Source organism: Zalophus californianus, chromosome 12, assembly GCF_009762305.2.
Source record: "Zalophus californianus isolate mZalCal1 chromosome 12, mZalCal1.pri.v2, whole genome shotgun sequence".
Classification (NCBI taxonomy): domain Eukaryota; kingdom Metazoa; phylum Chordata; class Mammalia; order Carnivora; family Otariidae; genus Zalophus; species Zalophus californianus.
In genome coordinates this window covers 16,122,317-16,149,416 of record NC_045606.1, presented here as the reverse complement: position 1 = coordinate 16,149,416, position 27,100 = coordinate 16,122,317, and the positions used below count along the sequence as shown (strand labels likewise).

At 42.1% G+C, this 27,100-nt stretch overlaps 1 protein-coding gene across 14 annotated transcripts in view; it reads right to left on the bottom strand.

Moving 5' to 3' along the window:
* The window catches only part of NRCAM (neuronal cell adhesion molecule), a 290,304-nt gene that overhangs the window by 61,081 nt on the left and 202,123 nt on the right, over nt 1-27,100 (bottom strand). For 6 of the 14 annotated variants that reach the window (XM_027573702.2, XM_027573706.2, XM_035723247.1 and 3 more), the window contains 8 exons: nt 17,373-17,573; nt 15,237-15,254; nt 12,552-12,657; nt 10,149-10,345; nt 8,480-8,602; nt 2,967-3,137; nt 2,402-2,458; nt 488-599 (listed from right to left, as the gene is read on the bottom strand). In XM_027573702.2, coding sequence (XP_027429503.2) covers nt 488-599; nt 2,402-2,458; nt 2,967-3,137; nt 8,480-8,602; nt 10,149-10,345; nt 12,552-12,657; nt 15,237-15,254; nt 17,373-17,478 — 890 coding nt within the window. In that variant the 5' untranslated portion in view covers nt 17,479-17,573. Of the gene's footprint in view, nt 1-487; nt 600-2,401; nt 2,459-2,966; nt 3,138-8,479; nt 8,603-10,148; nt 10,346-12,551; nt 12,658-15,236; nt 15,255-17,372; nt 17,574-20,251; nt 20,502-27,100 lie in introns of those variants that run through there. The other 8 variants (XM_035723246.1, XM_027573708.2, XM_027573710.2 and 5 more) reach the window with 4 other exon arrangements.

The window sequence follows — 27,100 nt, the reverse complement described above, 5'->3', positions numbered from 1 at the left end:
TTGTCCTGAGGCATCTGCAAAGAAGCTAGGCTTGTGACCTGCCTACAGGAAGTAGTGGGAGGGACAGAGTGCCTGTTCTGAGGCTAGACCCTAAGAGCCCTAAGAGGCCGTGCATGTGCTTCTCTTGTTAGGAGAATAAGCCAGGGCTAGATGGCTAGAGGGACAGGAGAAACTCAAGGCCAAGAGCTGCCCTGCGAGCAGCCAGCAGACCCCTGGAATTGTGAACCCACAGCGGAGCTGCCTAGCAGAGGCATGAGGCGCCTGCGTGGCTCAGTTGGTTAAGAGTCAGCCTTCTGGCCCAGGCTCCTGGGATCAGGATCAAGACCCCAGGCTGGCCTCCCTGTTCAGCAGGGAGTCTGCTTCTCCCTCTGCCCTCCCCTCCCCCACCCACAGGCTCATGCTCTCTCCTGCTGGTGCTCTCTCTCTCTCAAATAAATAAGTAAATAAATAAAATCTTAAAAAAAAAAAAAAGACAGTGTGAACTCACAGTCCCTCCGCAATGCATTCCAGTGAAAGGACATTCCCTCTTAATTCCTCCTTATGACTGGCATTGCCTTCTGGAGTTAAAAAGGTTGGTGGCCTCTCTCTATTTGATTTTGCTGCAAACAATACAATCATATGGATTAAAAGTTATGACTATATATTTCTAGAAACACAGTTCACTGTCTAAAAATCTAATCCCTTTTCAAAACCACTTAACACTGTGAAATTCGTTCTCTCTGCCTTACAAACATTGCTCACTCAGCTGGGAACGGAAACGATGTTGGTTACAGTAAGCACTAATACGAAGGACTATTTTACTCTTGTGCATTCCTTTGATTTGGGTTAGGTTTTTATAAATTTTTGGTGCATGGGCAAATTTTCAAAATGTAGACATAGAGAGGAAAGTCACATTATCAAACTACCCATCTCTTAAAATTAGTGCTCGGGTCAAAGTGAAAATTAACCATATTGCGGAAGATGTTAGATTTTTCTGAAAGCTGTGACTATGGAAGCGGGCAGTTTGGTTTACACAAGGGACAACATCATAGTCAATTCCATTGATTAATCATGGACATAAATCTGTGGGGGATGTCTAAATATCAAGACCCCCAAACTGCAAGGTTTATGGAAGACAAAACAAAACAAAACTAGAAAGTTATTGACAGAGGTCTGGCAAATTGTGTGCCATACATTAAGGATAATGAATGTTAAATAAATTGAACTTGGTTTCCTCAATGAAAAAATAAAGAGGCCTCAAGTCCAAGATCTCAGGGAGGCCCATGTAGGCCATCTTCTGTTTTATGGAAACCTTATTTAAATGTGGCCTTACCTTCTAATGGCCTCTCAGAAAAACGTGAAGTAGGAATTATACCGTCTTAAGGTTCTATAGACCTTTACAGTTTTCGACACTTAAATGCATTATCTATTTGATGCTCACCAAAAGTGAGTGAAAAGGTAATATATGAATTATTCTCATTTCTCAGAAGAAAAAACTGAATACCAGGGAAGGTATTACTTGAGAGAAATGCGAATTTTCCTAAGACTTTAGAAATTGTGGAGGAAACCTTACCTCTCTGAAATCACTTTGGGAATGGTTTTGAGACCCATCTTTTTCAGGAATATTAAAATCAAATAGTAAGGCAGAAGTTGTGGTATGCCTACTCCGGTCATTGATAGTACCTTAATGTTTTTTACTTTATATCTCAAGGGCAAAAAATTAATACAGCAGAAATTCTGCCTTAGAGATCATTAAGAGGACCCTCATATCCAGAAACCACAATTTTCATTGATAGACTCTATACTTGAAAGTCATACTTCCCTTAAGGAAACCAAATTCTTTTCTTTTTAAAAGGATAAAGTTAAAAGCTCTATTTTTAAAAAGGTTATTTCCACTGAAGATAGTGACTTGGTTTTAAACAAAATTAAGAGAAACGCTATTGCTAATTATATGACACTGATGATGTCATGTGAGAACAGATGGGAAATGTGATGATTTACTATCAAAATCCACTTGATGTTAGTTGCTAACGGTTACTAAGACTGACGAGTTAGTATTCTAGTGGGTTAATGCACTCTTATTTGGTTAATGAGAAAAGTTTGTGAACAAGACAAAAAAATGAAAAATATAATTCTAAACATACACGAAAGAGTTTTTTTTCCAAATCACGGGAAATGGTGCTTCACATGAAAACAGTGATAATAATTTTTATTATTATACATACAACGTGCAAAATGTTTTAGTGACATGACGTAAGCTTATAGCTAAATTTCATAGGAAACACACATTCGTTCTAGCGGCATTAAACATGGAACTAGGACTCTCATGAAGAAATTAGGTTTAATAGCTATGGAGGTGAAGTTAGTGAACTGAATTCTACAATGAAGGAGAGGAGAATCAGTTGCAGTCACCATAACTCACCACTATAAAACTCAGTGTCATTCAAATTAGCAGCTATGGTGTCATTCAATTCATCCACTGAAATAAACAGAATATTATGAAGAATGCAAAAAGCAGGGAGAGGGTACTATAAAAAGGTATCGGGCAACAAAAGCAGACGTATACAGCTATGCTGACCAAGTGCCACCTCTACCAAGTAAACACAGGCTTTTACATTGTACGTGACTGATTGATTGATTACTTCACTCAGCCACCCCCAGCCAGTAATACAGGGACACAAAACTGAAGCTGTAGGGCTGCTAATTAAAGGCTCGCTGGGGCATAAAGCACACGCAAATGCTCTGGGGACCAAGTAGACCCAGAAAGTTATTGTGGAAACAGCAACGGTGAAATCAGCAAAGAATGTAAAATACAGTATCTAGGTTATGTGTGCTCTTTATCTGCCAACACATCAATAACTAGTCACGGGTACTTTCCTGATCAATGAACTTGTATACTTCAAAGTCAGTAGTGTTTACTGTTAATATATTTTAGGCAACACTTGTAAACATCATTGGAAGAAAGAGTCAGGAGGCTGAGCTCTTACCTGAAATCACCTTCACGGAAATAGGTTGCTTCTGCTGTATGGTCTGAGTGTGATTAAATCTGGCATAACAGATATAGTCCTCACGGGTATCCTCTGGGAGAACATTGGAGAAGTAAAGGTCTCCGTTCAGACCTTGAGAAACCCTCTCACTTTGTGGAAGTCTCTGAAAGGCTGGAGAAAGACAGAGAGACATCCAGATGATTCCATCGCAAAGTGGCCACTTGCCCAATGACCAAGACAAATGTATCTACTAATAGTTTTGTGAACTTCACCATAATTTTTTCCCCCTATAAAGCTCTTCGAATAAAAGCAAGTAATTGTAGAAAAAAACAGCAGGACACATGAAAACTTCAACTGCGTCTGCCAAACCCTAATTCCTCTGGAGTGCGGGCAGAGGTGAGATTAGAATCGTACAGTCAAGTGTTTTATTAAGCAAGTGTAAACAACAACAAAAAAATGCTTTACAAAAGAGTTTGTGGGACTTTTCCTAATATTTAAGTTAGTCCCTAACTGTTAAACACATATACACATGTATCTTAGAAAATGCGTTAAAAAAGGTTGTAAGGCTGTTAAGTTGGCTTGTCTCCACGTGCTCAGTCAGACACCAGACGCTGTGAGAGCACCTAACTTCAAACTAGGCTCCACGTGAGGCGCCCGGCATCTCAGGCTCCCTCCCTGCCCGAGCCCGGGGCCTCACTGAGGAATCAGGGAGCACACGGGGGCCACTCACAACAGCGAGTGATGATGATGGAATGCTGCAGATGAGTCCCTCAGCAGCCACCCCAGCCCAGCCTACCCCCACTCCACGATTTTTTTCTTTCCTTCTAACCTACGATATATTTTTACTTGGCCCGTGTGTGCTTTATTGTCCATCTTCCTGCACTGGGAATTTAGGTTCCAGGAGGACAGAGAGGGTCTGCTGTAGCCTTGAACCCGCGCAAGGCCCTTGCTAGGGGCTCCGTGATTAAGTGAAATGAAAGTCAGCACTCTGACTTTCCAGGTTCATGCTTAACAGTTTACTTCCCCTCAGGTCCAGTTAAGGCACTGTACAGCCTCAGGCACTGAAGGAAGGCTTTCTAAGTGGATAGAGGACTTGGGGAGGTGGGGACGCTGATCTATACATGAATTTACACTTGGTGGGTTAACATGCTTTTTTTTTTAAAGATTTTACTTATTTATTTGACAGAGAAAGAGACAGCGAGAAAGGGAACACAAGCAGGGGGAGTGGGAGAGGGAGAAGCAGGCTTCCTGCTGAGCAGGGAGCCCGATGTGGGGCTTGATCCCAGGACCCTGGGATCATGACCTGAGTCAAAGGCAGACACCTAACGACTGAGCCACCCAGGCGCCCCAACGTGCATGTTTTAAAGCTTCTGACTCAATTCCCGGAGCCCTAACTGAGCATTCTGTGCCCCTGAAGTGAGAGAACGAGGAAACCTGCACACTCCAGCAGCCTTGGGGCTAGGTGTTCTGTCTTCTGGAGGATTCTCCAGTCTGAGCCAAGCAGTGGGCTCCTCTTGCAAAAGGCACCCTATCTAACATTACATGAAACACAAAATTGTGGTCGAAAGCCTGCAGCTCCTTGGGGCAGGGAAATGTGGAGCCAGAGCCTGAAACAATGCAGGTTAGCCATGTTAGCCAAGTTCTTGGCCACAATGGGGGTTTGGCTGGTGGTTGTAAATTCATGATTATAAGCCGTGAATGCCTAGAGAAAGGGTTGTTTTAAGAATAACTCAAGAGGCGCGCCTGGGTAGCTCAGTCAGTTAAGCGTCCAGCTCTCGATTTCAGCTCAGGTCATGATCTCGGGGTTGTGAGGTCAAGCCCCACATCAGGCTCCATGCTGGGTTGGGACCTGCTTGGGATTCTCTTTCCCTCTCCCTCTGCTCCTCCTCACCCTTGCTCTTGCTCACTCTCTCTCTCTCTCTCAAAAAAAAAAAAAAAAAAAACCTCAGGAAAATAATGTACACTTATTTAATGAATACAAAGAGTTAAAGATAAGTATTCATTCATTCTCTTTGGATTCTCACGCTGTATTTTATTATTGATGGGTGTTGGTAGGTCAAATGAAAGGGAATGAGACTTTAAGAGGGTGGTAGCACTTTGCTCCCTGAGATCCTTTGCCTTACACTTAGAAAAAAAATGTATGCAGATAGGAAGAACTTGATAATGTCATCTTACAACAAGAATGCTACACAAATCTGAAAATTTTTTTTGTATTCCAGATGAAATTTCATTTGAAAGGTCCAGATGATTTGCTAACAGCCTAAAAGGTAGGTAAAGGACATAGCCCAGCAGAGCAATATGGAAAACAAAGTTACATATTCAACTGATTCTGAAACTTCACATGTATTCATCCATTTATTAAGTGAAAAGGTCATCATTTCTGGGTAAGAACCAAGGACCAAACACGGAGTCTCGTTTTGGCAGTGACATTTGGCTACACCTCTCATTTACAACCAATTCGCTATGTATTCTTTCAAAATCTGTTCAAAAGCTGTTATGCAGTAACAGGAAAATATGTTTGCTCATTGATTCATTCACATATTTATTTTTCATTTCTTTGTGATACTTTCTCTGAGTATTTTTCCATATAAGAGTCACAAATGGAAATTAAATATTCCAGCGAAATTTTCTCTTTAGAAATGTGAACAGTCTGTGAATTCAGAGGAAATCATGTCACTGAGAATAGACTGTATTCCCTACAAATATTTTGCATTCCTTCCCACCAGTCCACCTAAACGATTCTTTTCAAGGTCAACAGTGATCCCCGTGTCGCCAAACTGAATAACTGTTTTTCAGTCAGCTCAGAAGTTATCTGATCTTTTGAAACAGTTGATTGTTCTGTCTTCTTGACATTTTGCTTCACCTTATCCCAAGGACACTGCTCTGTCTCTGTTCTCTTCCTCCCTCAGGGACTGCTCCTTCTCATCTGCTTTGCTGGTTTGTCCCTAAATTCCGCTGGGTGGCTCCTAATCTCCACATCTCAGGCTTTGCTCTGCCCCCATACCACTTCAACCCCCAGTCCTCTCACCCAGTCCCTGGCTCTAGGGGCACCTCTGCTCTACCATTCCTGCATTGCTGACCAGAGCCCGGCATCTGCCTTCCAAGTCCTGCTGGGCACCTCCTCATGGCTATCCTCCAGGCCTCCAGGCCTCTCACCTCCACAACCCTGGTTCCTTGGTCTCCAAGCAGAACCCCAAGCTACCCCTAAGGTAATATGCTAACCTATTAGCAGAGGAGGAGAGGCGGCAACAAACAGTTCCCTTAAGGATAGTACTGGGGTAGACAGATGTGAAATGGCCTAATGGATCACTTCATTCTCTGTGCCTCAGTTTCTGGAAAGATGACAAGATGCTCCACCTTACTAATCATCAGGGAAATGCAAATGAAAACCACAGGTTTAATTACCTCATACCTGTCAGAATGGCTATTATATAAAAAAAAAAACAAACAATAATGAGTGTTGGTGAGGATGTGGAGAAAAGGAACGCTCGTGGGAATGCAAGCTGGTGCAGCCATTCCGGAAAACCGTATGGCGGTTCCTCAAAAAGTTGAAAATAGAACTACCCTACAATTCAGCAATTCCATCTTCTGTGTACCTACCCAAAGAAAATGAATATACCAATTTGAAGAGACACATGCACTCCATGTTTTTTGCAGCATTATTCACAATAGCCAAGACAGGGAAGCAACCCAAGTGTCCACCCATAGATGAATGGATAAAGAAGACATGGTATATAGACAATGGACTAGCACACAACATTAAAAAGAATGAAATCTTGCCATCTGCGACAGTATGGATGGACCCAGAGAGTATTAAGTGAAATAAGTCAGACAGGGAAAGACAAACACCACATAATTTCACTTATATGTAGAATCTAAAACAAACAAATAAGAGACGCACAGATACAGGAAACAAACCGTTGGTTACCAGAATTGAGGAGGGGATGGGGGATGGGAAAAATAGGTGAAGGGGATTAAGAAGTACAAACTTCCAGTAATAAAATGAGTAAGTCATGGGATGTACTGTACAGCACAGGGAATAAGTCATATTGTAGTAACTCTGTATAATGACAGATGGTAACTAGATTTGTTGTGGGGATCATTCCATAATGTATAAAAGTATGAAATCACTATGATGTACACCTGCAACTAACAGGACATTGTTGATTATATTTCGATAAAAAACATATAAAAAAATAAAAAGTAGAACGAATAATCGGACATGCCCCATAGAGTTGTTGTAAAAAATTGATGAGATAACCCACGTAAAGTTCTCAGCGAAGGGACTGGCACTTCATAAATGCCCAATAAATATAAGCTGTTGGAGATTAAAAAAAAACAACCTGAATGACAAAAGGAACACATCCCAAATAGCTTGACTCCCTGCCCCCAGCCATGGGATTCTGCTGTTTCAGGAAACGGTCATTCCGTGTTGTCAGCTACTCAGTGTTCAGCTCTGGAGTTATCTTTGGTCGCTCCCTCTCGTGGCCCCAGCCCAATCCCAAGAAATCCTAGAGGCTCCATGTCCACAATATATCCAGAAGCTTTTTGTTCCCACCTGACAGTCACGACCCAAGTCCATGTCACCGTCAGCTTCTGCCTGGATTTCAGCAGGGGCCGCCTGGCGGTCTCCCTACCCGCTTTGTCCCCTCTGCAATCCACACAGGAACTGAAGGAGAGCTAATGCTAGCTGGTTAGGTCCAGGTATAGTCACTCCTTCCGTGTCTCCCTGCTTCATTCAGAGCAAAAGCCAAAGTCCTCTGTACCGAGCCCCGGACTTCTCTGACCTTGTCTGTCTCTCTCCCGCCGGGTTCCTGTGGTCTGGCCACGCTGCCCTCTGGGGCTTTCCAGGCACTAGGATGCTCCTGCCTTGGGGGGCCTGCCTGTTTCCCTTCCACCTGGACATTTAGGGGCCTGCCTTGCTCTCTCATTCCTCTAAGTCTCTGCTCAAAACACTGCTTATTTTTCTTTCTTTCTTTCTTTTTAAGATTTTATTTATTTATTTGAGAGAGAGAGAGAGAGCACAAGAGCAGGGTGAGGGGCAGAGGGAGAAGCAGACTCCCCGCTGAGCAGGGAGCCTGCCACGGGACTCGATCCCAGGACCCTGGGATCACGAGCCGAAAGGCAGACGCTTCACCAACTGAGCCACCCAGATGTCCCTGCTTATTTTCCTTCATAGAACTTATTGTCAACTGACACCTACTTTATAAATGCATTGACTGCTGCTTCTGTCCCCATCCCCAACTATTCCCATTGCACAGAGTATGAGCTCGGTGGAGGCAGGGAATGTGGTTTCTCTAGAGCGGCGCCTGGTATACAGTAGGTGCCCAAGAAAATCATGTTGCTTATTTCGTGACATGTTAGTTATTTCAATGAGCATTTCTCTTTTTTTTTTGAGCATCTCTAAAACACCTTATAAACATTTTTATGAATCATGAGAGGTAACGATTCATTGTGACAGCAAGTAATCATAAGAATCTTGAAGAGAGAAAGTTCATATATTTAAAACTTACAATTATCCATCCAGAATATTATAGGTGGTGGTAATCCAAGAGGGGGTCTGCAGGGAAGGATCAGAGACTGGCCATTTCGAAGTGTTATTGGTTCAAGTTTTTCTTTGGTCCACAGCGGTGATCCTATGATATAAAATAATAACTTCTAAGTTATTTCTGCATTGAAAAATAAAAGAGCACTAGAAAGGAAGACAAAATAAACTTTTGGGGGGAATAGTAACTCAGAATTCATGTACATTAAGAAACAAGAAAATAATTTTAAATCCAATGCTAAAAAAATGATGATTTTTATTCACTGCCATTAAAAGTATAAATGCTGATGCAGCAATTCCATGTCTGAAAGTTTGTATTATTAAATAAATCACTAAGAAGATACATCATAGGGGCGCCTGGGTGGCTCAGTTGGTTAAGCGTCTGCCTTCAGCTCAGGTCATGATCCTGGAGTCCTGGGATCGAGCCCCACATCAGGCTCCCTGCTCAGCGGGGAGTCTGCTTCTCCCTCTGACCCTCCCTCTTCTCATGCTCTCTCTCTCTCAAATAAATGAATAAAATCTTAAAAAAAAAAAAGCATGCTGCGGTGTGTAAAAAAAGAAAGAAGATACATCATAATTTTGCTACGAGCATGTTCTTTACAAAAGAATGGAAGGCACTAAATGTCAAAACGTTTGTTTAAACGAATAATTGTGCACCTACACTTTTGAGTGTCATATATTAAGTAAGTATAGGTATGTAGAAGATTGATATGAGAATATACATGATATGTAGATAAGTCAGAAAAGGTTATAAAATAGTACTTCAGAATGAGCTCGGTTGGAACACATACACGCATTTCTGCCTAGAAAATGTGGAAAGAGCAGTGGTTACTTGCTTGAATGGAAATAGTCATGAGTAAATTTTTCAATTTCTTTTTTGTTATTTGTGATTTTTTTCCCCAATAATGAACACAGGTAATAACAGGTTTTCAAAATGACCAGAACTGCAAATGGTTATGTTCTTCATATACATGCTCTTTAAGTACAAGTTGCTGAGAGGACGTGGGTAGTGACTACGGCAAAAAGAGCCACAATTATCTCAAGGTAGTGAGGTCCCTCTATTTCCAGTGAAACTTTGAAACAAAAATGTTAATTACCCATTACCCATTTTTTTTTTTAAGATTTTATTTATTTGACAGAGAAAGACACAGCGAGAGAGGGAACACAAGCAGGGGGAGTGGGAGAGGGAGAAGCAGGCTTCCCGCTGAGCAGGGAGCCCGATGCGGGGCTCGATCCCGGGACCCTGGGATCATGACCTGAGCCGAAGGCAGACGCTTAACGACTGAGCCACCCAGGGGCCCCACCCATTACCCATTTCACACTGAATTTATTTTTGTCGGGCTGTTGGAAGTTTGCTCATATATAAGATATGTGAGAAATTAATAATTTGATCAATTCGGGGAAGAAATGCTTTTCTTACTCCTGGTGTTTTATTCTGGACTTGCATAAAAGACATACTGGGTTGGCAAAGCATTAGGCTAGTGGAAAGGAGCAAGAATTTTCAGGCAAAACAAAGTGAGAGTACTGGAATCAATGGCATTGTTTTCTTGTAATAGTAGCTAGATGAGGTCACAGATGCTGAGTCTCAGAGCCATCCTTAAAAATAGGGTCCTGTTTGGCGGACAAGTTCCACTTACTGGAAGGACGGACAACAATATTATTAGAAATTGCCGCTCCGCGCTCGTTCCTGGCTGTGCACTGATAGACCCCTTCATAGGTCTCTGCTTTCCCTTCGCTCATGATGTTGATCGTGAGGGTTCCTGAGCCAGGCTTCATGGTGACGAGAGGGTCCTTATCTATGTCAAAATGCGTCCCATTGCGGGTCCAGGAGAAGCTGCCCAACACATCAAGCATTAAACTTGTTAACAGTCCACAAAAACAGGATGACTTCCTCTTTCACAAATTCCTAGCCGTTTGGTAGACTTCTAGAGATAATGATTACATTTTAATATTCACTGAAAGAGCAATAGGCTCCATACCTAAAATGTTTCATTGAATCAGAGCTTAGAAAAAAGGGCTGTAAGACTGTTGAATCACAGACCTGTACCTCTGAAACAAATAATACATTATATGTTAAGAAAAAAAAAGATCGTAGGAAGGGAGAAATGAATGGGGGGAAATTGGAGGGGGAGACAAACCATGAGAGACTATGGACTCTGAGAAACAAATTGAGGGTTCTAGAGGGGAGGGGGGTCGGGGAATGGGTTAGCCTGGTGATGGGTATTAAAGAGGGCATGTTCTGCATGGAGCACTGGGTGTTATATGCAAACAATGAATCATGGAACACTACATCAAAAACTAAAGATGTAATGTATGGTGATTAACATAACATAATAAAAAAAAAAAAAAAGAGAAGTAAAAAGGGCTGGCCATACATTTTAAGGTGTATGTCTTCATTTAGAACTAGCCGAAATCTGTCTCAAGGAAATCAGGCACACAAATTGCCTGTCATTTTTCAAAGAAAATACAGAAAGTAGGTCTCCGAGGCACGTTCCCTTAGAGCTTTATTAGCATTTTTATTGTAAACTCCATTGTTCACAGAGTTGATAACCTGTCTATAAAATTTTGCTCTGGGCTGAAATGTGACAAGAAAGGCCTTCCCAGGTACTAGTACATGTGTGCATTTGAAAGGGATCAGACCAGTTTCAAGTTAGCAAAATGCAAAGTGTAAGTTGGGGGAAGGGGGTGAGAATGAGGTCAGTGGTGTTTTCAATGTTGGCTATTAAAAGTGGTAATTCTCTATAAAACACATTTTGAGAATTCTCAATTCCAGAAGAGATGATTTTGTAAATTCCTCAGGAAGTATTTCAAATTGTCAACTGCAATTCTTCTTTTTCCATTTTATTTATAGAAAAGACTGCCTGGTACAGAAGTTGCGGCGCTTGTGTAATGAAATACTTTATAACTAGTCATCAATCCACAGAGGCCACACTTATCCAGAGGCACGAAGCTCTAGACCTCACTGTGTTTTGCCCGCCCACTGGGATTTCCCTTCCCACTCCTTACCCTATGGCAGTGGTTGTCCCAACATCTCGGGGCGGGAGGTGGTGGTAAGTGGGAGCTACCGACGGAGAGGATAGAGGCCAGGGATGCTGCTAAATATCTGATAATGGGCATGACAGTCCCCATTCCCACAACAAAAAACTATCTGGCCCAAAATAGTAATCCTGCCTTATAGAGAGTGGCAGGAAGTGTCACATCAGTGTGAACCTGAAGGGGGACTCCATGAAATGACATCACCTTGGGGCTTGGGTGCTAGAGGTTTCTAACAATATGGCAGAACATACTGTTTTGAAGCAAACCTCTTCAAAGGGTGTTTTTGATATACTTCAGTATTTAGTACCAGCTGATTTTTTTCTCAGGTGCCAGTTTGTGGTAGTTGGGTAAAGCTGGCAATAGACAGACTTGGAAATGAAAGATCTAGAAACTTTCACTTCTTTATTATTTAAAAATCCACATTACATTTTAATAATAATAATCCAACTCTCCAAACTTCCCATATATAACTGTGCAAGTGACGGAGCATCTGCTGAGTAGTCGCGTGGAGGAGCATTACCAGGCATCAGTCTCCCATCTATGACACCTATTGGTTGGACCAGATAACCTTTCATATCTCCCCCACCTCTAAACTTCTGTGCAGTGCTCATGCCAGGATCTATATGGAGAATCCTGAGTACTGAGCCCTGCCAAGTCTGAAAATCCACTCAGAACTATTTTACAGACCTCTACAGAGCAAGGATGGATCTTTGAAGCCATCAAATTCAACTTCTTTATTTTATAGAAGAAGAAACTGAGGCCCAGAGAAAACAGGTTTGCCCATGTCATAAGGGCAGTAGAGCCCTTAGAAGGCTCTCCTTCACATCTCCCTATAATTTTGGAGCATTTTGCAGAAGGGTATGAGTCCAGAAATGCAATCAATTATTTGGGTGTCCAAGAAAAACAATCTGACTTCAATTCATCAGAAAGACAATAGGCAGGACCTATCACCATAATACCAATGTTTATGTTCAGTTCTATAACAGAGCCGAAAGCACACCCACCTTGGAGGAGGTTTCCCTTTGGCCTCACACTGGATTACGATATTCTCTCGAGGGTCAATAATGTAATCTTTTGGAGACTGTTGAGTAATGGTTGGAGGCTGTACCACTTAATTGTAGAAAGAAGAACAATGTAAAGAAATCACTTAAGATCATAATAAAAATCATTCTTTCTATGTCAAAATCACTTACCCTAGACTGACTATGCTCCAAATGTTTTTAGCAATTTCAATGGTGGCAGCACATACGTTACTAGGTTTTTTAACTAAAAGTCTCCTAAAACTTTGAAGTCAAAGCACAACTTCCTTTTGGTAACTTTATAGGGATTCACAGAGCCCATTTCACCCCCACTACAAGTTTGGGAAAATAATTACCAATACAAGTTTAATATTAAGACCATTTCTCTTCTGATGTAACAATGAGAAATTCTTGAGAATTTTTTTGGTTCCAATGATGCTTTTCAATAAAATTTAAGTTATGAGGTAAATGGGCATTTCTTAGGAAAGAGTAACTGACTTATAGTTTATTAGTGTGCTAATGTAAATTAATATATGTTGGGAACAAATCAATTTGGGAAGTTAGCGTTGAAAAGATGGGTAATTTAGAGACTTGGCACGTCTTATTAGAGCCAGGAGGTAGGTGGCTATTAGCAACAAAGATAAAACAGTCTCGTTTAGAAGATCAGTGGAACTGGGAAGTGCTCGGTTACAAGAGACATTTCCATTTTGCTCTTCAAAGTGCTATCCGATCATTTATTTTCAAATCCTATGGAGAAGAGAACCAAACTCTCCCAGTAGAAGCCACTGCCTTGTACAACTCCAGGGAGAGCCATTCATACAGACCAGGGTTCTCAACCTAGGGTCCCCTCGGGGGACATTTGGCCATTTCTGGAAGCAATGTTGGTTGTCACCCTTGGGGCGAGAGGTGGTAGTGGCATCTGTCGGGTAGAGACCAGAGATGCTGCTAAACATCTTACAAGACAGCCCTCCCCCTCCCCCAACAAAGACTTATCTAGATCATTTAAGCTTTTCCCTTTCCGCCCATGCTCTGTGCTTCGTGAAACCTCCTTCACCTGCCAACCAAGCATTTCCCAAAGTTTACTAATTGCCCTCTGCTCTTATCTTTCTTTACTGTGGTTAATCCTTGCCAGGGCTAAATGTATCATTTCCATGTCTGATGGCCTATAAAGCAGCCAACATGGTTCTCTTCACTTGTTTGGTCTTGCTGTCCACTACAATGGGCACTAAATGCTGGCTCTGACCATATAAATAAGACCTAGAGCCCAGATCAAAAACAGAGCTCGTCCCTGTCATCATTTATTATGCACCTAGTAACTGCTGGATACTCAACAGTACCATTTACCCCCTCCCTTTAGTGAGAGCCACCCCTGTCTCATGCTCCTGCTTGGCCAGCTGCCCTTCCTAGCCTCCGCCACCCTACAAAGAACCCTCGGTCTTGAAGCCCTGTCAGTTCCCCATGCTGGATAGCACCTTGGGCTGGGAGTCGAGAACCCGTCTGATTCTTTCTTACCAGCTGTGAGACTTCCAGCAAGTTTCTTACCTTCTGTAAGCCCCACTTTCCTTGGAGGGAAAATGGGGTTTAAAAGTCGTTATCTACCTTCTAGGGCCACTGGGAGCAGTAAATAAAAGAATCTGTGGAAAATTCTTAGTACGTGCCACTACCGTAATGGTTCAGCGTGAGCTCTGTGCAAATTATTATCATAATCATTTTTACTTGGACCAGCTTCATCTTTGAGTGATCCTTTAGGCTCTGGGAGTACTGAGTTTGGGATGATGGAAAGAAGCCTGGAATTTCACACCCCAATGGTGGATACCAGGTGGCGGGTGGGGGACTGTGAGGAGTGCCTCAGTCCAATTCCTTATATTTTTCTGTGAGTCTGGTGGTTTCAAACCCAAAACTTCTGTTCACACATCTGCCACAGAGCTAGTTAGATGCCCCTCCTCTGTCAGGAGTCTACTGTCCACGGGCAGCTCTTTGAACAGTGCTTAGGTCACCTGGCAACTAACAAACGCTTTGAAGGAATAGGGGGGAAGGGTGATTTTACATGATTTTCCTGCTTAATCTAATCTCAAAGGATTTTTTCAAATGCCCGAAAACTCTGTTTTAGGGAGACACTAGGAGTGGCCCAACTGCCAGAGTCAGCAGAAGCTTCTGCTTAGAGCAAGCCCCTCAGAAATGGGGTAAGTGGGGCCTGCTTGATTGCCTTGCTCGCTTCAAAACAATATTCAATTTCACTGGGCCGTTATACTGCTGGTACGCTAGCCTACATGGTCCTGAAGAAGTTTGGTGAGGCACAGTCTGGAAGATACCAAAAGACACGCCTTGATGTCAGCAAGCATTTAATGGCATTTAGACCCAGACAGCCATTTTCTTTAAATTTTGTGAATTTTCTCATTGAGTTACATCAGATGCGAATAAAGCTTGGAAGTTAGTCGAGCAGCATACTGGTAAAAGAAAAAGTAATACCTGAGTCTTCAGAATTCATGCAGGGCATATATTAAACTTGCTTCTTGGTATTTAAATGCAATGTTTAGCCATAGGAAATGCACATGCTCAAAAAGACGTTAGTCACAACCTAAAGCTGTGCCTTCAATTCACAGTATTAATTCAAAAACAAAGACATGGTCAAGTTTTCACACTGCCTAATAATTACAGAAAGACACTTACAGTCTTCAAGAAGTTTTGCTTTTTCCCCATCAATATCAGCAGGTGAGTGGGCAAACAGGATTAAAGAAAACCAGATGTTAGTAATAAGAACGTTAGCACCCTGGAGATAAAAGGGGCATCTTGTCTATTTGGTTTGGCCTAAAAAACCAGTACAGTGAACGTGGAAGTCGTGAGGTTGTAAAAGAAAGACACTCCCATTAATGGCTTTGCAGCCATCCCACATAAACATATGGAAGAACAAAAGGAATGCTTTCGGCAAAAAAGGATTCTTCCAGGACTAGGAATGGCTAATTCCATTCTGTACATGTGCTGGACAAGTCATTATGTTCAATTTGAAAAATAGCTGAAATCTACAATTAATCTGAGTTGTCACATACTGTGTCGTGTCTGATCCTATTATCCCAGACATCACTAGGCCCATGGTAATAATACCTAACAATTGGATAACACTACAGTGCCGATGCTCCATCCGAGCCAAATGCAATACTACTGTTGGGTTTTTACATTTCTATGGTTAATCTGCAAGTCAGTAATTGGAGTTTTCAGCTGTTAGCATATTTCTGCTTCAGAATTCCTCCTCACCGAGGGGTTGCTAGTACCTGCGCCAAGGAGCAGCTCAGATGGACTGGGGTGTAAGGAATAGGGGCGGGGAAGAAATTACATTAGCATGCAATTCAAATGATTCTGCAGTGCTGCCTGTCATTACTACTTGTAAAGGTTAATGCAGGAGCGCCTGGGTTGTCCGTGACTTTCTTTTCATCATGGTTATGCCTCTTCTCCATTAGCAGCGACAATTGAGTTAGCCGTAGGTGACAGTTTCCCCCTGATTGTTAGATTGAGCAGTCAGATTAAGGGAGAATATATTTAACACAAGAGAGAACAAAAGCCCATTTCTCTCAAGTGCTTTTGTCTCTCTTCTTTATACTTGGGCATTCCAACTCCAACGGGCTTAACCATACATTTTTTTTAATGGAAATTAGGTCAAAGAATATTTTTTGAAAGGAAGTAAAATGTTGCATTTTATTGTCCTTTAGATGATAGATGCATAGCAAAGGAAGTCAACCAAGTGTGGGGCAAACCACATCTCTTCTTAATGTCTGCCCACTGGGACTTGCAACCTTCTTTGGCAAAAAGTGACATCCCAACAATTGAATAGCCCCAGGAAAGTGCTATCTTCCTTGCACCTTGGAAAGCTTGCCAAACAGATGTTCTATTCAGGAAGCTAATGGATTTAAAGAGGTCAGGCAGATCAAGAATAAAGGATGCATCTGAAGTACAGTCATTGTCCAAATCTGAAATTCTGCTTTCCACTGCAAGAGAAGGGACCAGGTGGAACCCAGCATTATCTTTCTTTTATACAACCAGGCCACCCAGAGCAGGCAGAGTGCAGCGTATACTTTCCTGGTAGGAAAGGGGGTAGGCTCTGATACAGTAGCTGTTGCTGGTTCCATTTTAAATAGTGTTTTTGCCCATGACTTGTTTTCTTCACAAAATTTTACATTTTGGTCTTTGATCACTTTTTTTTTTTTTTGTAGACCAAAGATCTTTCTCTAGGCTTTAGAGATACACATCCTAGATCCAGACTCATATGTAAAGTGGATCTTGCCCTGTTGGAATCTAGAGAAATGAATTATGGGTAGTCTGGGGATACGGAGGGGCGTGGGTTTGGCTGAGAAACCATCCCCCAATCTTTCCAGAGCATTCTGAGCACGTGAGGGGGCGGAGGATGGAGTAGTGGGGAGCGGACAGGTGGGGAAGTCTCCATGACCATTTCAAAGTGATTCGTATTGTTTTCTGGCAGGACCGCTTCTATCAAGAGTCGCCTGTTGGGAGGACCAGGGCAGCCTACAATTTGCTCCTTCTCCACTGCTGCTTGGCCCCCATGGTACACAAAAGGCACCTGACGAGGCAGAAAGATAATGATAGGGAGGGGGCAATGGTCTGACCGGTTCAATGGCCATTTCTGTGGTGAGACTCTTTATAAACACAGGGTACTGTAAGGAAAAGGCAAATTAATTTTGATTAACTTTTCAGGATCACACAGACACCTTCTCCATTCACACAGCTCACAGTGATGGGAAATGCTGGGGAGGCTTTGACTCCCGGGCTTAACAGCTTTAAAACATTAATACTTACGATCAAGAGGTACATCCAGTGCGCTAATGATCTGGCACAGGAAGAGAATCAGGGGCGTTCTGCCTGCAGATAAGCGCTTCCTTCTCGGCATTATTTTAAGCTGCATTAGCTGAGCTCCTGCTGAGACCCACAAACTGAATTTCCTTTTCTTCTTTCACAAAAGATTTGCGTGCAACGTTTAAATAATTTTCATGCAGGGAACTGAAAAAGGAGAGATCAGAATTACAGTGTATTAAAAAGAAGGAAATGAGAGGAAGTCCGCTGCCCAGAAAATCAGTTCTGTATTATACATGAACTCTAAAACGGAGCTAACTTTTTAAATATTTAACTCTCAGGACTGGAATAATCATTTATTCATAAATCAGCTAAAATCAGGTCAGAAAGATTTGTAGTGATGTCAAGCAAAATCTGTCCACACTGCCATCCTTATGGTTTTCCCATTTTAAATATCTACATTTATATCAGAGGCTACCATATCGTTCCCAATAGAAAAAACCTGGCATATAAATGGGTTAGAAAGTGTGAGTTTAGAGGAAAGGCCTAATGGCTTCTCCGTTCTAGAAATTATCTTTGGGAAAGTCCAGCACACTGTTGCAAATTTGCTTCAAACCCCAAACACTGATTTACCAGCTGAACCACCAGCAGTTAAGGCCTTTCCCGTCTCTCACTTAGACCAGGGCAGCAGATGTGCTGGGGTGCCCAGTTCCAGGCTTTTCTCACCAGTCACCCTCTGAAACTGTGGGATCGACCAGATAATGTTCAGTATATCCTTAAACAGATAATAGAAAAACCTCAGTGATCTGGCCTCAATTTATCCTACCAACCTTATTCCGTCCTGTTTGCATAAAGCTATTTTTTGGTTTGCTGGTCTGTTTCTGTTTCTCTCTCTTGGGTCAGTCCTTCAAAATGCCCTCAATTTTCCCATCTTCTTGCTTTTGTCTACTCAATTCCTTTTACCTGGAATGCCCTCTCCACCACATTTCCTTATCAAAGTCCAATTTATTTCTTTATAGATCAGTTAAAATGGAAACATTAGCTGATCCACCAAACTAGAAGGCCTTTCTCCCTCCCCCTAAGAATTCCTGAAATTCCTAGTTTTAATCATGATGTATATTATACAGATAGATACAGAGATAAATAGATTTTGGGGGGAGGGTATGCATGCTCTCTCTCCTCCTCCTTCAGGCAAAGGTGATGCCTCTCCCACTTAGGCATCCCTCTCTCGTAATACTAACATAGTGTGCTTGGCACATGAAAGTGTCCACCCTACACGGAAGAGCATGAGCACAAACCACAATGTAGACCTCTGGCCAACTCCTCCCTGGAAGGAAGCGTTTAATCATGTCTTCTCATTTTATGAAGACAGGTGGGGGTGACCAATGGCTCTCTTGAGAGGGTAGAGGGATGCTATTATTACAGACTAGGGCAGCTCCCACAGCTTAATTACTGAATGATTTGTGTAATTGTGTATTTTGATACTATCCATCTTTCCCACTAAATTGAAAGCTTCCTAAGGATAAGGACTGTGTCTTTACTGTTCCCTATTGTGTTCCCAGAGGCCATAGCAGTGCCTGGCACATCGTAGGGAGTCTATAAATATTTATAAAAAAAAAAAGAAGAAAGGGGGAAAGGGAAAAGAAATGGATATTTAAGATTGTTGAAGACGAGGCTGTATTCAGATAGGCTATCTGACTGCAGTCTACCTAAAGCTGTATTTACATTTATACTACTGGGTTTGAAAACCAAACCCTTGTCTATACTGTCAGTTAGTTATCCTCTCATGTCTGTGTGTGGAAGAGAGCTTACATGTACAAAAGGAACATGAAACAATGCTGATAACATGTTTTGCTAGCAATTGAGTTCTGATTTGAACCTGATGGCAATTGCAGTTGGGACACTTCTTGGTAAACAAATACAAAAACAGGACTTACTAGGCTAAACATAGACATTATATGTACATAAATATTGTTTTCTGAATGAAACATCCATATTCTGTGGTTTAAGATCTAAGAAATTTGTTTTTCCATATTACAATATATAAACAATCATGTCCATTAAACTTGGAGAGGCTGATACAGAAGCTCATCTATTTCTTTAAAAAAAAAGATTTTATTTATTTATTTGTCAGAGAGAGCACAAGCAGGGGGAGTGGCAGGCAGAGGGAGAAGCAGGCTCCCCGCTGAGCAAGAAGCCCCAATGGGGGCTCGATCCCAGGACCCTGAGATCATGACCTGAGCCGAAGGCAGATGCTTAACCAACTGAGCAACCCAGGCATCCCTCATCTAACTATTTCTAACCAAAATATACACCAGACAGTCTTTCTATGTGTGCAAAGCATATCTCTATCATTTAATCAGCTTTATTTAGGTCTCTCGGTGATTTTTCTGTTGAAATGCGAATTCTGAATTTACACTTGAGCTTCAGGGAAAATACAAATAAATGGCACTAAAACAAGTTGACGTTACATACTAGGCATACGGAGAGAGAACTCCAGAATCAAACACAATAAACAAATGGCTCACCTGCCTGATATCTGTGTCAGGCTAACCAAGTGCATCCCATTTACATGCCTAGCTCTCCGAAGAGGGGCAGGAGAACTAAAACACTTTCTAAAAGATGCCCTGATAAATTGCAAAGCCCATAACATCTTAAGCAGCTACACACAATTTCTAAGTTCTTAACTGATTGTTTACTTTGCCTGCATGCCTTAATCATTCATCCTTCCCAACAGAGAACACTGTTAGTTCCATATAAAAGGAAGTATCATTCCACCTGCTTTACCTTTTCAGACTCCATAGGGAATAAGATATTGCCATTAAATCACAGTGTCGCCTAAAGAAAAAAATTCAAATTTCAAGGAAAATTGAGAAGGTACTTACTTAAGGAGACATGAGTAAATCCTCACAATGAGAGGAGGTCATGAACTAAACGTAGTCTTTCTTCAGAAGCCATAAGCTAACTGCACCAATAGCTATAAAATTGTCTCCGGTGTAGGTTCTGTTTGGGGAGGACAGAGCAACTGCCCTGCCTAGCCTCTGACTGCTGCCCATGGAAAATCACCCAGTCCTCCTACGTATGCCATCAGAGGTGAAAAACTCAGTGCCTAAGGACAGCATTAGGTCCCCAGCACTCAAAGTGAAAATCAAATATAGCTATAGAAAATTGAGCTCGCTCTCTCTAAGAGCGATGTGCTCTGCACGTCTCACAAAGAAAAACCACCACTTCCACACTCCCAATATTGATGTCAACACCCTAGGAGCCAATCTGTCTGGTAGTTTGCCTTGCAAAATGTTGGTCATTCTCTCTTACCCGAGAGTCACGAGTTAAAACTAAGCTGTTTATGCAATTACATTAAATGAATGAAACCCCAATTTGAAATAGCAGCCTCATGTTTAGTCAGGGCTAAGGAGTACGTTAGTGCCACACAGCTTGAGATTGCAAAAAATCTTTTCATGGATATCTTATTTTTTAAAATTTTTTATTTTTAAAGATTTTATCTATTTGAGAGAGAGAGAGCATGAGTGGGAGGGGCAGAGGGAGAGTGAGAGAGAGAATCTCAAGTAGACTCCACCCTGAGCAGGGAGCCTGACCCAGGGCTTGATCCCAGGACCCTGAGATCATGACCTGAGCTGAAACCAAGGGACAGACACCTGACTGCGCCACCCAGGTGCCCCTGCACAGATATTTTAAAGCATGCTCAAATGAGACAAATGGTAGGTCCAAGTTCAGAATATAATTCATCCTGATACTTAAAACCAGATATATTGTTAAAATGACCCCAGAGTATTGATAAACAGAAAGGCCCTTTAATATTTCCCTTCACTGAACTCCACTCAAAGCAGCTCTTCACAAATTACCTACAGAACCTCTGCAACAGAAGGGAAAGGAACATCTCCCTTCTTCGGTAAACTTCTCAACATTAGAAAAGAAATACAAGTCAAGGTTCCCTTATTTCTTTTTGCCTAAAGTTCATATTAATCACAGAGTCAAGGTTCCCCTGCATTATTTACCATATATTTAAAAAAGAAAAACCTGAAGTTTTGACAAAGGATTCATATTAAGCCCAAGAAACATAGCTCTCCTGTTCCTCACTTAAGAAGTCTTGTCATTTGAAAGAAGATAAAATCTTTGCTTTTCTCTCAAGTGAAAGATGAAATTCTTTAATTAAGAAAATGTATCAGCTCTTTTCCAGAACTGGAAGGCCATGTACTTCTCACCATTTCATTCTGGTCTGTTTGTGCTTTTCGGCATTCCAATATGGGTGGTTCAATGCTGATTGTAACATGATCTTTTCTCTAAGTCAATAAACAAATATGTTTATGTGACTGGATGCTCTTGGGCACACTCATTATTGCTTTGGTGACCCATCAGTGTCTGGCCTCACTAACTGGGTGTGACATTATCTTGACTATGAAAGGTGTTCTTTCAGCTGTCAACTTGGGGATGGTCACTTTTTCTATTTTGTTAAATATTTGCCATTAAAATGAGCACATTAATGTCCATTCTAGCCCATGGTTGCACTTTTCAATCAAAGATTTCAGAGTCTGAGACTATGAAAGGAAGGCCATTGAGAAATGGACAATGACTTTGCATAATTAGCACATCAACGAAGTCACACTTAAATCTATACAACTACATTACCATGAAAACACCTCAGGAAAAGTAGTCTGGGGTTATGTGCCAGACAGAGATTGTAATGGTCTCTTCAAAGAACAAGCTAAACTTTGTGAAACACCAAGGAACATGTTTCTAATTTGCCCCTAGCCCAAAGGGATGTCCCATAGTAGAGTTTCAATGAGGAACTTGGTAGCTAGAATCGAGAATAGCACGTAAGGAAAGGTGGATACTTAGCAGATGATTTTATTGAAATAATAGATGATAGAACACATCTTGATAACAGTTCAAATCTTCATTCCTCAGAGCACTCTAACTGGTTATCTTATTTGATATTCATAAAAAACCTCAGAATATAGGACAGCAGGTACTGTGCCCATTTAATAGATGAGACGGGGAGGGGGGGAATCCAATCACAACGGCTATTATTCACTGAGCACCTACCATGTACCAGGAATGACACTGAGCTTGCTCCATGCATTTACTTATCTCATCTCGCCAATAACCCCAAAAGGTAAATTCTATTACACTTCCCAATTTACTGATAAGGAAGCTGAGATGCAGAATGGTAAAGTCACCTGCTTAAGGGCACACACTGGTGTGTTAAGTGACAGAGCCAGAGTCCCGGTTCTGGAAAGTTCTGGAGCTTCCAGTCGTCCCATATCGCCACACCCTGAGGAGCCCCTGGCATTTCCCTCCCTCTCATCTTATCTGGTGCTTAGCTAATAAACCAATAGAAATTACCAAGTTTATCACTGATGTTGGAAAAAAAAAAGTACTAATGGTTTCTGAATATCCACAGAAGACCTTCACAGTGTTGCTCATAGCACGACCTCAGGGGCCTCTTCACATGGCATTCCACATGAATAGTGTCAGCTGGAACTGTGTCACATTCCCACCCTGGCGTTTTAAAGAGCCGCTAGTTACGACAATGCAGACAAGACATGCTTTAGAAAGTTAATTTTAAAAGCAGGCACTATATGCCCACGGTACAACGTTCGTAAGGTACAAAAGATCATAAATTCACCATAAGCGACCGCAGCAATGCCATTTCTCCCTGAGAGGGTTATTACTACCAAGTTTTGCGAATACTTCTAGAGATAGTCCATGCATAAGAAGTATAGACATATATAAAACAATATTTTAAGGATCTCTTGAATTTAGAAAAGCCTTTTATAAGCCTTTATAAGGCACTGAAGTTAGAGCATCAAAAATACCAACGCCTTTCAACGTGATCTAGCTTTTTGCATCACATGGAATTATTTGGATACTGGTTTTTTCACACCTCCTTTGTTTAGCACAGCCAATGGCCAGGAAAGAAGGAGGAGACACTGATCTAACTGAAAGATCTAAGACAAAGGATAAAGCATGCTTAATGTAAAGTCCATACGGGTGAGACTACTGGCGGCCCTGACCAAGGATGCACCTGTTCCACACTTGTGCAGCTGGTTATGTGACAACAACCAGCAGGCTCAGCTCCAGGGGTGACAGAGCTGACTGCAGAAGGAGGGATGGGTGCAGTAAGAGAGAAAGGGAACCACACTTCTCAAAGGAAGCCTCTCTCCACCCACCTCCAAATCTAATTACAGTTAACTATCAAAGAAGAGGACACTATTCCTCTCTAAATGCTTGTTCTGCTCAGCATGGCCTTCTGCACTGACCTCCCCCCGGCCGCCCACCCTGACCAAGGCGAGAAGACTCAGGGGTGGCTGTGGGACCAAGGCAGCTGCCATGTTTGGGCCTGTGGGATGATGAGGCTGTCTTTCTCAGGGAGAGGGTAACTATGAGGCAGAGAGGGAGAGTGAGTCAATAGTTTGGAACGGGAACAAAGGCCAAAGGGCAAGATGGCATGAGAAACCATGAGTCAGCAGAGGAGATGAGGTGTCGAGAGCAGAAGGACGCCAGTGGGCAGCAAGAGGATCCATAGAAACAGGAACAGACGGTCACTGAGTGACTGCAGCATCACAGAACACCCCACAGGTGAGAATAAGAACCTACTCCTCTTGTACTGTGATAACCAGGCCTCTAAAACTCTTGGTATCCCAGGCAATGTTCCAGTTCTCTGAGGCTGACCAGAATAGTGGTTGTGGTTGAAACGTCTTCCATCTTGTGAACTAAAACAAGCCCTCACTGGTGTGCTAGGTAGACTGTTCTGTGGGTGGCCCATAGGGAGCACGCCTCCCAGCATCCATACCGTCGTCCCCTCTCACGATGACTCTGGGTTTGGCCATGTGAGGTACTTTGGCCAATGGGATTCCAGTGAGAATTATGCAAGTGATGGTGAGCACTGCACACTGGGGCTTAGACTCTAATAAGTTGCCTCTGGGAAGCTTGAGCTACATGACTACATGATGGGAAGCCAGTAGAAAGAGACCCTAGGGAGATGAAAAACCAACTTGGACTTTCTGGGCCCATCTGAGCTCCCAGATAAAAGCCACTGAGCAAGTGACTTGTTAAACTACATGTAGCAGAAGAACCATTTGAGAACAGAGAACCAGATGTTGACCATCTGAGGGGTAACAAACCCTCAGAATTATGAAAACCAATAAATTGTTGTTTCAAGCCACAAAATTTGGGGGCGATTTGTTACATAGCCATAGATATGTGGAACAATCTATAGGATAAATTGAGACAGGCTCTTTCTTGTAACCAGAAAGACCTTCACATGCACATTTAAAGGAACTGATGATTCCACTGCACACATCCCCTTATGAGATTATGGCTGGAACCACAGGAATTCTAAATGAATAGTCTGGTGATGTAGGTTTTCCCTCTAAAATGATCTATCATTCTCTTTTTTCCTGGATATGTTTACTTGTATGCATATTGGCATAGCCAAAAGGCCCAGCCTTAAGTTACATTTCTCATGCCACACTTAACCTGAAGATGGTTACCACTGACAGCAAATAAATTTCTTTACACTAAAGTAATTATGGATTATGCCTAATTTAGAGTCTTAGACAATATAACAATTGATTTCTAATGCAGAAAAGCAAAAATGGAGCTAGTGAACAGGGTGAGAAGGAGCTCAACGTTGTTAGTCTACCCCTCCCACCTCACCAACTCCATGAATCAGACTAGAATTCTGAGCTCAGTCGTGGCTTTGACTTGGATCCACTCACTCTCCTAGCAAACAGGGAACGCGAAGAAAGTGGGGAGGAGAAAGAGGGAAGCCAAGCCTTTGAGACAGGTCTACTCCTCCATCACAAGGTTCTCCTCCCAGTTGGTTGCCTTCAGATTAGGAAACAGAAAGTTCCAATTTTAGAAACTGAAAGTAGGGAACTGCTCTAAAGGTGAAGCCTGAAGAAATGGAAATTTAATTCTGAATATGGGTCTTGATAGTAATCTAGTTGGCAACATTTGTCAAGCCACTGAAACATGCACACTCCAGCTCTATTTATCTCCTTATAATCTGAGATTTTTTACAAGTATCATTGAAAAGATGTAAGGATCAGAAACAGTTTATTACAACCTTCAGCATAAAAGGCCTTACGGGATATTAGTATTCTAAATGGGTTATGCCTAATCCATTTGTCAAGTAAACAACACATGGCAAAATGGCAGCCATCTAATAGTAGATGATAGCATTTTGGATGCCTGGCAGACTAGTCACTTAAAAAAAAAAAAGTCACATTTCAAAGACCACGAGCCAGGATTTACAAATCGATATTCTTGCTAAATGGCAAGAAGCTTTCTGAGGAGATGCAAGGCATGGTTCAAAATCTCAGCGCGTGCTTTTCTCCTCATGGGCCTGGAGGCAGGTTTGGGAACAAGAGTGGGAGAAAGAATTAGCCTATGACTGCAGGGAGAAACTAACCCAGAGGTCTCAGTGCTTAGCACAAGACAGTTTATCCTTCACTCATGCTAACATCTAGCATGGGCAGGCTGGGGCTTCTGCTCCAGGCTGACGGAGGCTCTACCATTTTGTGATGTTGCCATCTCAATATGTGACTTCCAGAGTTCCTGTATTCTCCTGCTCTAAATGGCTTCCATTCAGAGGTGACATACACACACATCTGCTCCAAACCAATCAACCAGAAGTAGTCAATGACTCCTGGGAAATCTCATGAGCACTACGAGCTCTGTCACAGGGAGCATGCGTGAGTCACAGTAGCTCTGAAGGGGCTTTTTCTGGGAGGAGTTTCAAAAGCAACATTCTATGGGAGGACCGTCTTGTTGTTTCATCTCGGGGATGAGCCAGGGTGCAGGAGGCTGGTGGTGAGCAGGGCTGTATGAGTGCTGGCGGCCTGCAGTCCCTGCCTCTGCCTTCCTCCTCGCTGCATTTCTGAGTCACTCTTTCCTATAACATGGGCTTTCCCGAATCATGAGCCTGGGTTTGGGGGTGAGGAGGCAGAAGGCCCAGATTTATAAAATCCAAGGGACATCACTCTGCCATGGTACAGATGACAATCATCTTCACAGGAAACATTTCAAAATATATTTTGCTAAGGTATCCAGGCTCTGTATAATCACAACAGGACCATGAAAATGAGAAATGGAGACTGACATGACCTGAAGAATTGTGTTCTCCACTTGTTATCAGTGCTGGGTAAGGTATATTATCATAAACTAAATAGCTGGAAATCCTTCATTTCAGCTGGAGGCAATTTCGTGTAAAGAACAAATCTCAGTTACTTGCTGATATGCATTTTTCACTACAAAGGATTTACCAGCAAAACGGGGGAGTCATTCATGAAATATTTAACTCCTGGTGCATTTTAATTTTCTACAAACATGCCATGTAGAAATCTGCATTTATAAAAAAGAATAAATCAATAAGTGATCACTTGCTTCCAAACGAATTTGTCAGATTTATTCCAAAGAGCATCCTCCTCCTGAGAATTTAGAATATAATTCAGTTTCCAGGAAGTTAATTGTTAGCTCCTCAGGAGTCCATATTCTGTATAAAAGCTAAGCACACAAAAGCATGAATATTAGAGACAACTTTCTCTGTGACCTGAGATTTAATCAACCCACTGGTCAAAGCTTTAGAATACTCTGCTGTGTGTGCTAAAAGACACGGACTTCTCAGGAACCACTTTTTCTATGAGAAAATCACATTCTATTTCTACTACTATTTGTTTGTTTATTTACTATTTAAATGGGCTCCCCAG